This window comes from Lepidochelys olivacea, assembly GCF_965140295.1.
Source record: "Lepidochelys olivacea isolate rLepOli2 genome assembly, chromosome: 15".
NCBI classification, from domain to species: domain Eukaryota; kingdom Metazoa; phylum Chordata; order Testudines; family Cheloniidae; genus Lepidochelys; species Lepidochelys olivacea.
The window spans coordinates 4,409,603-4,424,491 of record NC_140425.1 but is presented as its reverse complement, the minus strand read 5'-3'; the positions used below and the strand labels follow the sequence as shown (position 1 = coordinate 4,424,491).

The 14,889-nt window shown below is 54.4% G+C and overlaps 1 protein-coding gene across 1 annotated transcript in view; it reads right to left on the bottom strand.

Moving 5' to 3' along the window:
• The window catches only part of DTX1 (deltex E3 ubiquitin ligase 1), a 103,782-nt gene extending 92,250 nt beyond the window's left edge, over positions 1-11,532 (bottom strand). Inside the window, exons 1-3 of the mRNA XM_084648797.1 lie at positions 11,406-11,532; positions 9,912-10,071; positions 8,712-8,994 (exon numbers count right to left, since the gene is read on the bottom strand). Coding sequence (XP_084504923.1) covers positions 8,712-8,970 — 259 coding nt within the window. The 5' untranslated portion in view covers positions 8,971-8,994; positions 9,912-10,071; positions 11,406-11,532. The remainder of the gene's footprint in view (positions 1-8,711; positions 8,995-9,911; positions 10,072-11,405) is intronic.
• Positions 11,533-14,889: the final 3,357 nt, after the last annotated feature.

Below are 14,889 nucleotides of genomic sequence, written 5' to 3'. Positions count from 1 at the left end.
AGGGGAGAGGAGTAGCTCCCTTTAATGGACAACCAGCCAGCCAGTTAGCTATAAAATCCCTTTTAGTAGCTGTTCTCTACTTGCTTTACCTGTAAAGGGTTAAAAAATCCATAGGTAAAAGGGAGGGAGTGGGCACCTGACCAAAAGAGCCAATGGGAAGGCTAGAACTTTTTAAACTTGGGGGGAAAAAGCTTCCCCTTTATCTGTCTGTATTGTTATCCCAGATAGCAGGGACAGGTCTGGAGCTATGTTGTAAAAGCTTGGGCTAGGTATGAAATTAATCAGATCATACCTAGAAAATCCTCATTTGAAACCGCAGAGATATGAGTAGGTCAGGAATGTCTAGGGAGACTCGATGAAGTTTCTCTTTTATTTAGTTATGGCTTGTGGATTCCTCTGTGCTAACCCCAGGTGCTTTTGTTTTGCTTGTAATCTTTAAGCTGGACCTCAAGGAAGCTATTCTTGATGCTTAATCCTTGTAATTGTTGTTTTTTTTTAAACCAAGCAAAAAGCCTAAATTCCAGATGTATTTTTTTGTTTTTAATAAAATTTACCTTTTTTAAGAACAGAATTGCGTGTTTGTGTCCTAAGAGGTTTGTGCACATGCTGTTTAATTAGCTGGTGGCAACAGCGGATTTCCTTTGTTTTCTTTCTCAGCTCTTCCCCAGACGGGGAGTGAAAGGGCTTGAGGGTGCCCCACAGGAAGGAATCCCCAAATGCGCCTTACTGGGTTCTCAAAGGGTTTTTGTACTTGGGTTGTGGCAGCATCTACCCATCCAAGGTCAGAGAGAAGCTGTAACCTTGGGAGTTTAATATCAGCCTGGAGTAGCCAGTATTAATTTTTAGAATACTTGCGGGCTTCCACCTTCTGCACTCGAAGTGCCAGAGTGGAGCATCAGCCTTGACAGTAGCTGTCCGGGAGGCCAGGAGACAGCTCAGACCAGTGAGGACCTGGAGGCAGTCCCCAGCACCAGTAGGAGCAACTCGGGGGTGGAGTTGAAACTGACCCCACAAAATTAGGCCAGATTGGCCCCGCATGCAAGAATTTTGGGCAGGACCAAGCCTATGACCCGTTATATGCAAACATGAGGGAGGAGGTAGTGGAGGTAAATGGCGTGCCCATACAGGGGAATACCAAAGGTCCAGGGCCATACTATGTGGTCAAACGTGACCTATTGTACCGACTAGCGCAAATACAGGGGGAGGAAGTAGAGCAGCTCTTAGTACCATGGAAGCACAAAAGAGCTGTGTTAGAGCTAGCTCACAGCCATTTCTTCGAGGGACATCTAGGAGTAGATAAGACCCTGGATAGAATCCTCAGGAGGTTTCACTGGCTGGGAGTATGGGCGGAAGTCCAGCATTATTGCGCCTCCTGCCCAGAATGACAGTTACACAGCCCCTGACCTCATTTACGGGCCCCGTTGGAGCCCTTGCCCGTTACTGATGTCCCTTTTGAAAGGATAGTCATGGACCTAGTGGACCCGCTAGAAAGATCGGCCCGGGTCCACCAAAGCAAAACTTCTCATCCTTACATGCCACACAGTACCTGGAAGCCATTCCCCTCAGAAGCCCCAAGTCCAAGGCAATGGCAAAAGAACTGCTCCAAGTTTTTGCTAGAGTGGGCATCCCTAAAGAAATCTTGACCGACAAAGGAACTCCCTTTATGCTGAAATTAATGAGGGACTTATGTACCCTACTCCACATCCAAGCCTTGCAGACCTCAGTCTACCATCCTCAAACGGATGGCCTGGTTGAGCGATTTAATTGTACCCTCAAAAGCATGATCTGGAAGGTGGTGGTCCAAGGTGGAAAAGACTGGGATACCCTTCTACCGTACCCGATGTTGGCAATGCGGAAGGTCCCCCAGGCGTCAACAGGATTCATGGCTCCATGTCTAGTTGGCAGCCGGTGTCAAGTGGAGTGCCCCAGGGGTCGGTCCTGGGGCCGGTTTTGTTCAATATCTTCATAAATGATCTGGAGGATGGTGTGGATTGCACTCTCAGCAAATTTGCGGATGATACTAAACTGGGAGGAGTGGTTGATACGCTGGAGGGCAGGGATAGGATACAGAGGGACCTAGACAAATTGGAGGATTGGGCCAAAAGAAATCTGATGAGGTTCAACAAGGATAAGTGCAGGGTCCTGCACTTAGGACAGAAGAATCCCATGCACCGCTACAGACTAGAGACCGAATGGCTCGGCCACAGTTCTGCAGAAAAGGACCCAAGGGTGACAGAGGACAAGAAGCTGGATATGAGTCAGCAGTGTGCCCTTGTTGCCAAGACGGCCAATGGCATTTTGGGATGTATAAGTAGGGGCATAGCGAGCAGATCGAGGGACGTGATCGTTCCCCTCTATTCGACATTGGTGAGGCCTCATCTGGAGTACTGTGTCCAGTTTTGGGCCCCACACTACAAGAAGGATGTGGATAAATTGGAGAGAGTCCAGCGAAGGGCAACAAAAATGATTAGGGGTCTGGAACACATGACTTATGAGGAGAGGCTGAGGGAACTGGAATTGTTTAGTCTGCAGAAGAGAAGAATGAGGGGGGATTTGATAGCTGCTTTCAACTACCTGAGAGGTGGTTCCAGAGAGGATGGTTCTAGACTATTCTCAGTGGTAGAAGAGGACAGGACAAGGAGTAATGGTCTCAAGTTGCAGTGGGGGAGGTTTAGGTTGGATATTAGGAAAAACTTCTTCACTAGGAGGGTGGTGAAACACTGGAATGCATTACCTAGGGAGGTGGTAGAATCTTCTTCCTTAGAAGTTTTTAAGGTCAGGCTTGACAAAGCCCTGGCTGGGATGATTTAATTGGGGATTGGTCCTGCTTTGAGCAGGAGGTTGGACTAGATGACCTCCTGAGGTCCCTTCCAACCCTGATATTCTATGATTCTCTGATTCTCGCCCTTCGAGCTACTCTACGGACACCACCCGTGTGGCATATTAGATATCGTCAAGGAGGACTGGGAAGAACGTCATTGAGCACGTGGCTCAGATGAGAGAGCGAATAGCCCAGGTGGCCCCCATAGTACGAGGGCATTTGGAGAAAGCACAAGAGGTCCAGCAGACCTACTACAACCGCCAGGCAAAAACACGGAGATTTCAGCCAGGAGAACAGGTGCTGATGCTGGTACTGACAACAGAAAGCAAGCTCCTAGCCAGCTGGCATGGGCCATATGAGATAGTGGAAGCCATTGCGGAAGTGGACTACAAGGTAAAGCAACCGTACCACTGAAGGCCAGAGCAGATCTACCACATTCACTTACTGAAGCCCTGGCGCAACCACGAGATGTGCCTGGTCACCCAGGAAGCTCCACCCCAGGCAGATGGCCCACAAGGACAGGTGAGGATATCCCCTGAATTAACCTCAACACAATGAACAGAGGTCATTTATGATCCAGCGGAATCAAGATTTGTTCTCCGTGCAGCCAGGCTGTACAACAATGGTCCAGCACTATATCGTCACCTGTCCCGGAGCAAGGGTAACAATAAAACCATGCTGAATACCGGAGGCCAAAAGGGAAGAAATTAGGACGGAGGTGAGGAGGATGCTGGAACCCAGGGTTATTGAAGTATCCCACAGGCACTGGTTCAGCCCTATCGTCCTAGTCCCCAAGCCTGATGGCACCCTGAGGTTTCGTAATGACTTCCGAAAGTTGAACAAAATATGTCAATTCGATGCCTACCCAATACCACGCATTGATGAGCTAGCTGATCAGTTAGGCAAGGCCTGATACTTGACCACCTTGGATTTGAGCAAAGGCTATTGGCAAATCCCCCTGGCTGAGGATGCCAAGGAGAAGACTGCCTTCTCTTCACCCGATGGCCTGTGTCAATACACCGTTCTCCCTTTCGGACTCCATGGGGCCCCCGCAATGTTCCAACAACTTATGGACAAATTACTACAACCCCACGCCAAGGATGCCGCCACTTATTTAGACGATGTAGTCATCTATAGCCCTGACTGGGAGATGCACCTAGGAAAAGTAGAAGAGGTACCAGACACCCTTAGACAGGCTGGCCTCATGGCCAACCCTCCCAAGTAGGGCTAGCTGAGGCCAGATACCTTGGGTATGTAGTAGGAAGGGGCTTGGTGAAACCCCAGTGGAACAAAGTAGAGGCAATACAGGGTTGGCCCCGACCAGTCAGCAAAAAGCAAGTCAGAGCATTTTTAGGGATAGTGGGGTACTATTGTAGGTTCATCCCTCACTTCGCCATGAGGGCCTGGCCGCTGACGGACCTGATAAAAGCTTGGGGTCCAGAGATAGTAAAGTGGACCGATGCAGCATTCACAGACTTAAGGACGGCCCTCTGCAGTCATCCAGTGCTCATAGCCCCAGACTTTGAGAAGGAATTCATCCTGCAGACAGATGCCTCGGAGATAGGGCTAGGGTCCATCCTCTCGCAGATGGTTGGGGAGGAGGAGCTACCGATCCTGTACTTCAGCTGGAAACTCCTTCCCAGGGAGCAGGAATGTCTGGCAGTTAAATGGGCCATGGAGACTCTCTGATACTACCTACCAGGGTGGCGGGTCACCCTCATGACAGACCACACCCCACTCCAGCGGATGCACAGAAACAAGGAGAATGCGAGAGTGACTAGATAGTCCCTCCCACTTCAGGAACAGCACAGAGCTGGAAGCCAACACAGCAATGCTACCGGCCTGTCTGTACAGCACTGCTTCTCGTCCCAAATGGCCCAACCCCATGGTGTTGAGCGGGGCAGGTGAGGGGGTGGGGAATATTGTGATGCAGAAGGCCTGAGGGCAGCAGAAGAGTAATAGATGGGAGGTATATAAACCCAGGATCATCAGAGCCTTATTCCCTGTGGACTAAGGAGAGGTTACTGCAGGTTAATTAGAGCACCTGGAGCCAATTAACACCCCCTTCCCCGTCAGACAGAGGAGGGGAGGGAGAGCTGACTGTAGTTTGGAGGTGTCCTGGTGTTGACCAGGGGAAGGTAGACTCTGCCCAAGCAGGGCAGTGGGACTCCCCCAGCCCAGAGGATTGAGAGAAACCCAGCCCAAGGGCAAAGAGGGTAAGAAGCCTGTGAAGCTGAAGGGGCTGGGACCAGAGTAGGGGGCAGACCTGGGTCCCTTCCCTACTCCCTTTCTCTCCCCAACCAGGGCACTAGCGGAGCCCAAGAAAAACAAGGAAAAACGCGGGACCCACCACAATAGCATTGTCCATTTGCCACAATATGTAAATAACAACAACAGCTTTGTACGTTGACTTATTGCAGCAGTGCCTGGGAGCCCCAGCCATGGACCAGGACCCCATATGCTAGGTGCTGTACAAAAGCTGGTACGCACAAATCTATAGACTAATGGCACCCCACAAGTCTGCCCTGCACAAGCAGTGGGAGGCTAATTGTGGAAAGCGTTGTGTGGGCTCCCTACAATGTTTCCAATGTTAGAAGATATGCAGGAGAGGTTGTTGAAAGTCAGGGCACAGACACAGGACAATCTAACATGCCCCCTAAGAGCCATGTGATGTAAATCAGGTGAACGCCACCTGCCATGCCACCATGTTCTGGGTACATCCAGCTGAAATGCACCTGCTTTGCTGCTGAAAGTTACAGATGCCCCAAGCTTCGAACCCACCCACTCTACTCCCTAATGTTCCAGCTAAAGCCAGGTACAATGCATGCAGCCTGGCAGCACCCGCCAACAACAAGGTCACCAGCCATTCTGGATCCATCTGTGCCCAAGGTACCCACTGCGTGCCAGGGCCATCCTAGTGGAAAACATCTACAGTGATAGGTAGGTGCAGGTGGAAGGCATCCGCTGTGCTGGCCAGCAGACTGGGCACCTAGGCAGACTGCACCCTCCACACTGACCAGAACACGTAGGACTGTGTGACGCGGGGCTCTACTCACCGCAGGCAGTGCCTCCTCCTGGCCATTCTGGGAATTAGCTCTGTATGGTCAATGCCCCTTCCTGTAGTTGCACTCTATCTCCTCATCTCTCCTTTGTCTCCAGCCCCTCTCTCGCACCAGGAGCTCTTGGGGACTCAGCCTTCCAGGCTGGTCACTGCATGGGCTCCCCTTCAGGGGTGTCTTTCAAAGTCTCTTCTGTCCACACAGCATCAGGCAGCCCTCACGCCCGCTGCCCTGACCCTGTCACTCCAACAGTGACTCAGGCAGTCTTCCTGTTCACTGCCCCCAAGCAGTACCGCTCTGCAGTGACTGGTATGGGAACCCAGGCCTGCCCTCTATGCTGGGTGCCAGTCCAGGGCCGTCATGACCAGCTGAGGTGTGCATCTCCACCACTGTACTGCTCTCACACAGTAGGCTCCCTCCTACTGGGCTGCTTCTCCCTACCTCAGGGAGGGGGACTGCAGCCTTCCTCCCTGCTGCACTGTTCCTAGCCTCCAGGCTTTGGAGAAGCCATGCCTGTTCCCTCAAAGGGGAGCTGTCTTCTAATAAGCTTCCTCCAGCTTAATTCTGCCCTTTTTGCGGCCTAATTGGCTGATTGGGCCCACACGGCCTAATTCAGCCCTTTCAGGGCCAGCGTGGGGAGGATGCCCCATCATGGGCTGGCAATAGCATGCTGCCCATGCAGCAAGGGAGCAGCAGTGAGAGGAGGGTAGGCGGGCTGGAGGAGAGGGGGCTGTGAGGAGTGATCACATCAATACAGCCACCTGCTAGAGACATCTCTAACGCCCAGTCCCCTCCCAGTCAGAGCTCTGCACCGAGCTGCAATGGAACAGCAAACCACACGTCACACAGAAACCACAAAGAGCACAAGCCCAGTGCACAGAGCTCGTGTCTCAACCCTCTGTAACCTCAGCCATGGCACAGAGAGTACAGCGAGCAGGGGACCCTCCCTGCCCCCGCTGAAACAGGGTACCCTGGAGCCAGGGGCCTGCAGGTGTCATTGGCTAAGGAACCTTTTGTGGGAGTCTGGAGACAGGAATCCAGGTGATGCGCACATCTCTGTATTTCACCCCTCCTTCCTGTCCACGCCAGGTATTGCTCCCCATGCCAAACACCACCACAAGCTGTCCTGCAGACAGTCCTTTTCCCCCCAACCCCAGCCTACCCTAAAAGAGAGCCCAAGTGTCCTAGGAAGGGAGTCCACACAGGCTACCTGCAGGCAGCAGATACCCCAGCTGTGCAGTGGTCCCATCCCCACACCACTCCGCCACCTCTCCATGGCTTCCCACTCTCAGGACAATTCCTCATTACAGACCCACATTTCCCTCCTGGTTATCCCCATGACGACCCAGCAGCAGAAGCACAGTACATAGCATGTCCCATCTCCAATGCCCTTTCCAGTGGGTGGGTGTCATCATCCCCATTCTATAGGGCTGGGGGAAACTGAGGCACACAGCAAGGAAGGGACTTGCCCCAGGCCACACAGCAGGCTGGTGTCAGACCCAGAAACAGCGCCCCGGGTTTTTGCTCCCCTGTCCCAGCCATCTCACCAGTCTCTGGTTCGGGGCAATGTCATCCATGTGGAAGGAACTGATTCCATCTCATTTTAAGCTCCCTGAGCCGATCCTGGGGATCTCCCTCTTTTGGGGTTTTGGCCCACAGCAGGATCTGCATTTTGCTCTCTCCCTTCCAGATATCTGAGCCCCTCTGTACACCCTTCCTTCTAATGCCCTTTCTCACCCCCCTGCAGGCTGGCCTCCCCCCCCACAGCACTCCTTCTCTCTGAAAACACTGCAAGCACCATGCCACAGTTAGGCCAGCAGGAAACACCAGAGCTCAGAGCAGCCACCTCCCACCACTCCCCATGGTCACTGGGGCCAACCTCCCCCATGCCCAAGTGATGGGAGTGCTGGAGTGACACCTCCCCCCAAACCTCAGTCCCCACATGACAGCCAGGGTGTCTCATGGGACGCAGTGTTTGCGTTCCCAGAATGTAGGGGAGGGGAGAGGAGGGGCAGATGATTGGGGATCGAGAAGGGGGGACACCTCCCAGCAGCCTCGTGGGGAGAAAAGAGGAAATGAGCTCACATGAGACTTTCCTAGGGTGGCAATGAGAATTGTTAAATGCTCAGTGATGATGGTGAGAAGCAGAACCCAGACAGACAGACAGGCAGGCAGGCATGGCAGACAGAGACAGGCAGACAGATACGTACACCAATTGGGTGGCTGGCTGGATGCAATGTACACCAGCCGGACGGACGGACACACAGATATTGTCGGCAATGTTGCTGTAGTTGTTTTGGTCCCAAGATACTAGAGAGACGCGGTGGGTAATATCTAACCAATCTCCCCCCCTCCCCGCCCCCCGCATTTGGCTGTGACGCTCCAAGTTCCTTTCCCAGCCCTGAGGAAGAGCTCCGTGGAGCTCGGAAGCTCGTTTCTCTCCCGACTGGCCTGGGTCCAGTAAAGGAGGTGCTCTCCACCACCTGGCCTCGATAAACACTGGTTGTGGTTAACCCACTTCTCTCTCGATTTGCACAAGTGTGTACATTCCTTTTGGGCCGCTCGGCTGTCTCCAGAGCCACAGCTGAGGCACTCCGCTCTCCGGGCTGGATGGCGGCAGTGCCATGAGGGATCAGATCAGCCCATGCCCATCTTTACCAGGCAAAGAGGCAGTGCACATCCTACACCCAACCCAAGCAGAGATTGAGGATCTCGATGAGCCCTGAAGCCCAACCCCACTGGCAGCTCCCTACGTCACCCCAAGATCTTAGCACACCCATGGCCACCCCTCACCCTAGCCACACCCCGCAGACCCGCAGCGCCCTCCCTACCTGTGTCCTGGCGGAACTGGTGCATGGACTGCAGGTCGATAATATACGGAGCCAGCTGGGGATCCACCTGCCCCAGCACCACGCTGCCCCGGGCATCCTCCTTCAACACGTTCTCAATGTGGTGGCAGACGGCCGCTGTGTAGGGCCGCCAGCGCCCATGCTCGTTCAGCCACTCCCACACCACCACGCGGGCCAGATTCTGCGGCGGGAAGCCCAGCCCATTCACCGAGATCAGCACCCCCGAGCTCGGCCGCAACATGGCGCCAGGTCAGCAGGCAGCAGCCTGAGCAGGGCAGACAGACGGGGAAGTCAGCAGGAGGGCATCCTCCCAGGGCCCTTGCCCTCTCGGGGTGGTTCTCCGGGCCTGACTGGCTTGACCTCTGGTTTCAGAGTCCTTCGGAAAGCAGCAGGGATGGGGAACGAGCAGTATCCCTGCAACGTGCTGGTCCCCGGAGGAATGATCCCAGCTGCACAAAGTCTGTCTATTCTCTTAACTGCACATGGAGCCAGGCTGGAGCGAGCATCTTGGCCACACCCGATCCCTGGTGCTCCAAAGACCTGGCGCAGCTGGTGGGAGCAGAAGGAAAATGATCCAGCCCTTGCTGCCCCTCTGTTCACATCCAAATAGGAGACCCCTGGGAAAATGCAGGGTCCCACTCTTGATTTTGTCCTGCGCTCCCCTCTTTCCTGCTCGACTCTGGTTACACTTGGCCCCTGATGCTCTCAGGCTTGTGCCTCCATAGCCCAGCCGCTCTGCTGAAGGCTCTTGACCTCAGCAGCATGAGTAATGAGGCCTCTGCAGAGCCCAGAACAGCCAGCCCAAGCCCCAGCGTCTGGTCTCGGGAGTCTCCTGTCTCCAGCCCCTCGGGGAGGCTGTGCAGGGCCACACAACTCATGCCAGGGTGATCAGTCTCCAGCTGCTTCCCCCACACCCTTCCCCACCCCCAATTCCAACAGACTTCCTCACTCAGTCCCAAAAGGCCTCAGACACCCTGCCCCGCTGGTCGGATGGGATCACAGCTCCCTCCCCATGGGTCACAGCTGGGGCTCACTGCAGGTGACTCCTCTGAAACCTGTCCCTGGGGAGGGCATCTCCCCCAGCCAGAATCACACATTCTGTGCCTGGGGGGGATGGCTCTGGTGTCTTTACTGGGGATGAAGGGAGGAGGGGGTAGGGTGGGGCTGCGTCCTGGGGCTCACAAGCTGCTGCTGCAGAAGGGGAAACCCCCTCCTCTCCTTCTTGCTTCCTGCTGCTCAGTCTCTGTCATGGATGGCTCCACAGCACCTGGCCAAGTCTCATCTCTGTAGCACGGGGAGAAACTGGCCCGTCTGCTGCCGGAGGACAGGTGGGGGATGCAGCCTGAAAGGGGAAAGCATCAATCAGTGAAGGGGCTTTCTGTCTGGGAGAGCAGACTCCCATCCCCCGCCCCCCTCTGTATTTCCACCTCCCAGCCCAGGGACTGACCCCAGGCTCATTCTCCCTGGGCTGTCTCCTTCCTCATCCATCCATCTAGCATATATGCCAGGCTGGCCCCCTATGAGAGCTCAGTGATCCCTCTCTGCTGGCTTGGTGACGACCAGAGCCCCATCTATGTCCATTTCACTCATCAGTGGAGAAATCCCATCGTCCAGAGACCCATCGGGGCCATCCAGCCCGTCCCTCCATGCAGGATCGCTCCTGATGCCTTATGTCCCTTTAAGGTGGAGGTGGGGGTGCAGGGATTGGTGTGATAAAGGAGAGGGATGCCCTTATAGGCGTAAAGAGCACTGCAGGCCCTCACCCTTTCCTCGCCTGCTGGCAGACACTGCAGTCCCTGGGGCTAGTGTGCCAAGCCACGGCACGGATTCTGCCGGAGTGTGGTTAATGGGGTCTCCCTCCCCCCGCCATTTAAACAAACACCACAGCCCCTCAGACAGCAAGCGCCTGGCACATCTCCTGGGGTCAAACCTGCCTCCGCCTGCCCCAGCCCAGCTCCAACTGACTGTCTTCACTGCAGCCGCGATTCAGCCACTCGCCCCTGCTCCGACATCTCCCCGGCTTTGTCTGGGCTGCCTTCCCTGCTCGCCTCCCCCCCACAAACGAGGTCACCGGCAAAGGCTGCAGCACGCGTACGCACGCACACCCTGGGCATGCCAGCAACAGTGATTTGGGGCACGCCGGGCACTTTCCACTCGCAGGGATGTGAGGGGACGCAGCAGCCAATTCGGGGCCCTGGGACGTTTTGACACCGAAGGGATCCCCAGACAAATACCCCACCCCCAAGGATCAAAGCGGCAGGTCCCCAAGACTCATTGCCCCCTCCCGCCCCAGCAACAGAAGGGGCAGGGGGGCTACAGGGGCAGCGCATGGCAGCATCTCGCCGGCCCGGCAGCACACGGTCCCAGGGCTGAGATCTTTACCCGGGAGGGGGCAGGTGGTTCCATTTTCTCCTCCTTTTCGGCATGGCTCTGGGCACAGCTATTAGGGGAGTCAGGAAGGTCCCTTAAACCTGCCCCCCAAGCAGCCCCCACGAGGTCCCGATGGGACGTTTCCCTGCAGCCTGGGCCCATCTGCCAGCCCAGCTCCCGTCGCCCCCTCCCCAACTCCCTGCTGCAAACCCAGCTCGCTGCCATGGCTGCTCGCTCTCCTGGCACCCCGCGGCGGCTCGCTCCCTCTCCCTCCTCGCCCCCTCTCGGGGATCCCTGTTCACCCACCTGGCTCCGGCTCCGGCTCCGCTCTCCGCGGCCGCCGCCGCTCCGGGGCCGGACTGGGGGAGGAGGGGACTGGCGGCAGCAGCAAGAGGAGCGAGCGCAAACCCGGGGGCGCCCCGGCGCCCAGCCCTCGCCAAAACAACAAGCCGAGCCGCGGGAAGAGGCTGCGCACAGAGGATCCGGAGCATCCCTAACGCGAGCCCCGCCTGGCCGCCGCGCCGGGGCGAGGCTGGGGGGCGAGAGGCGGCCGACCGCCGTCCAGGACTACCTCCCTCGGGGGCCGGGGAGAAGGAGGGGCAGGGATGGAAAGCGATGGGCGACCTCCCCATAGGGAGCTGGCTGGGGGTCCCTCGGCCATGAGCCCGGGGGCAGAGCGCCCACAGCCTGCCCCGATTTGGGGAGGGAGGCGGGCTGACTTTAAAGCAGCGTTTCCCCTCTGCGGTTTTGGGCTGGCCCAGGGGAGCCCTCCTGAATGCATGCCCTTCATCTCAGCACGGCAGGTACCATTGTCCCCATTTTACAGCTGAGGAAACTGAGGCATGGAGTGGGGGGTGAGGACTCGCCCAAAAGACTCAGGGGCAGAGTTGGGAATAAAACTCAGATGTTCTGGCTCCCACTTTCTAATGCTAATTGTTAGTCCGCCCCCGATACCACGGTGGCAATTTAGGTTGGGCAGGGAGCCCAACGCACAAGGTCATATGGATCCAAGGGTCCCCAGACCCCACCAGTATTCTGGAAAGCAGGCCTAGCCCCACTAATATATGAGCCATGGATGCAAACAGAACTTTGCTAATTAGGGGGCCCAGGTTACCTATCCAGTCACCCCAAATTTGAGTGGCATTACAACCTGGCACAGGGGGTTGCAACACCAATCAAATTGGGCCTGGCTGCCCTTCTATCATGCCATGCCCATCAGGGGGCTTTATGCCCCCCAAGACTCCCAAGTATAGGGGGCGTTGCACCTGGACCTCAGCTGAAAGTTGCCCCCTCCCCATTGAAATCTGAAATGGTGTCCCTGCCTGTACCCCAACTGCCTATCCTTGCTGCCCGCCTGTAGCCACCACATGTGCGTTGGCTAGAATGACAAACAATTGATCTGCTGTTTCCCCTGGATGCCCCTAGGGTGCTGTATGATTACTATGGAGATCCATCTATCTATCTGTCCAGGCTTTCATACCATGCTCAGTTCCAAAGTGTACTATAAAAGTTGCCAACTGCAATCCATTCCAAATTCATGAGTCAGACTGCAAAAACCAAAAATGAGATTTAAAAAAATAATGATAAATTTGAGTTTCTTTTTCTTTGTCTTTTAGTTTTGGAACCTTTGGGCTGCACTGGGGTCACATTTCAAGGTTTTCTCTGAGGCCATGAAGGCTGGAAACTTACTTTAAAAAAAAAAAGAGGGCTGAGATTCTCACTTAATCACATGACTCCAGGAGCTGGGGCTTTAAGAAAACGCCAAATATCATGGGACATGTGATAATGTCACAAGAGTTGACCTAAATCATAATAATAACATTCCATAGTTTCCAGGATTAGTAGGACAAGATAAAATGAGAACTCTGGAAACAGCAGTACGAGCCTCTGAGGGGAAGATTAAAGACCAGCAATGTTACAGTAGCAACTAAAGGCCCCATTGTGCTGGGTGCTGCACAGACACATAGTGAGAGACAGCCCCTGTCCTGGAGAACTTTCAATGGGAGTCAATTAGACAGACAAAGAGAGGGGGGCGAAACAAAGTCACAAAGAATTGTCTTTCCCACTACAGTGGGCTACCTACTGGAGAACAGTTTAATGATGATGATGTTTAAGTTGAGCAACCAAAAACAAAGGCCCCCAGAATGAGAGGCCACATTTGAACATGTGGATCCATGTGAATGTTTATGAATCTGCAAAACATTTGGTGTCAAACCTGGGTTCACATTTTGTGCCAAGATCCAGATTTGTTCTTATTTCACAGCTGCCAAGTGACACAGCTCCCCTCTACTCTAGTACATGCTGCGCCCTGCAGCTCGTAGTAGTGGGTTTACAAAAATCAAATACAGCAGACTTGTTCCCACCTGGTGCTGGCACAATGGCTAGCGGAGGAAAGACTGGGGGTTGGCAGGGGTACGCTGCATACAGGAAACACCTAGTGCAAAGCCTGGCCCCCCATGTCAATGATGGATATTCAGCAGCACTGAAACGCAGCAGCCAGACAGGGCCTGCTGCACAGATGAGGGATCAGAGGGGGTGGGGGAGAGCCAGAAGGAGGTTAGCATCCAGGCAGGGCAGACAGTAGCTTGCTTTGCATGGCTGTGTCTGAAGGCAGCCCACCCAGTGGGTTCAGGGCTACAGAGCTTTGCAGGTGTTGACCTTACAGTGCAAATCAACCTTCCCTGGGCAAAGCTCAGTCAACCAGGCAGCAGCCTCCGCTCCCCCAGGGAGGCTGCTGTCTTTGCAATGAGGAGGGGACCTTCCTTTCTGTTTTCCCACTGAGCAGAGGCTAAGAGCCCTGTTCTGTTCCCAGGTGTCAATCAGGAGAGCTTCACTGGGACTGATGGAGATGCACCAGGGTAATAGTGGTGTGAGTGCAAGGGGAATTGGGCCATTCTCCACCCACCCCACCCCTGGTGGCTTTGGAGAAGGATGTCTGAGAAGGGCGCTGGATTTCATTTCTGCTTTCAGTGGTGGGGCCTAGAACTCCTGCTCAACATCCCTTCCATTGCCCACTGCTCCTCCAGAAAAGCCAGGAGACCCCTGCTTGGCATTGCTGACAGCCCGAAATGAAAACCACCAGCAGGTAAAATATTAACAAACAAAAACCTTTTCTTCTGCACAGCCATGTGAAGGAAAGGAAAAGGGCAAAAGCACAATTTAAAAAATCCTTTGCAGGTCACTTTCAATGGTGGACACTTGCCTGTTGAGACCTGTCAGAAAGAAAGAAAGAAAGAAAGAAAGAAAGAAAGAAAGAAAGAAAGAAAGAAAGAAAGAAAGAAAACCCCTGCACTAAATGACACCTCACTTTGGTTGGATTGTTAGAGATTCTGAGTTACTCCATCAAGTCCCATTGATGCCACTGGATTGGGCCCATATTGTCTTATGGTGCCTTCTTTTGCCCCTTCTTCCCCCCTGCCCCAACCCTCCCCATATCTTCATCTACCCATGCTCCTTGCCCTGAGTGTCCGTAGCATCCCCACTTTTCACCTACTGCCTTTGTGAACAGAAAGAAAGGTCCTGTGTCCTGTATAATAGATATTTCAAGACACTAGGGATGTAAAGGGGTTTTGGTTTGCAGCGCCCCTTGGTGGCTGATCTCAATCTGTGTGTCTAATCTAGGTACTTTTAACAAACTCCTGGGCCCAGCTATCTGCTCTGGGTATTGTGATCTGGCGCATGGGGTCACAACTGCACTGAGGTGTGGTCCAGCTCCCTCTCCATAATGTCACTCACTCAAATTTGGTCTGGCCACTCCTCTGTCATGACAGCGGGTGGGCTGAGCCAAACC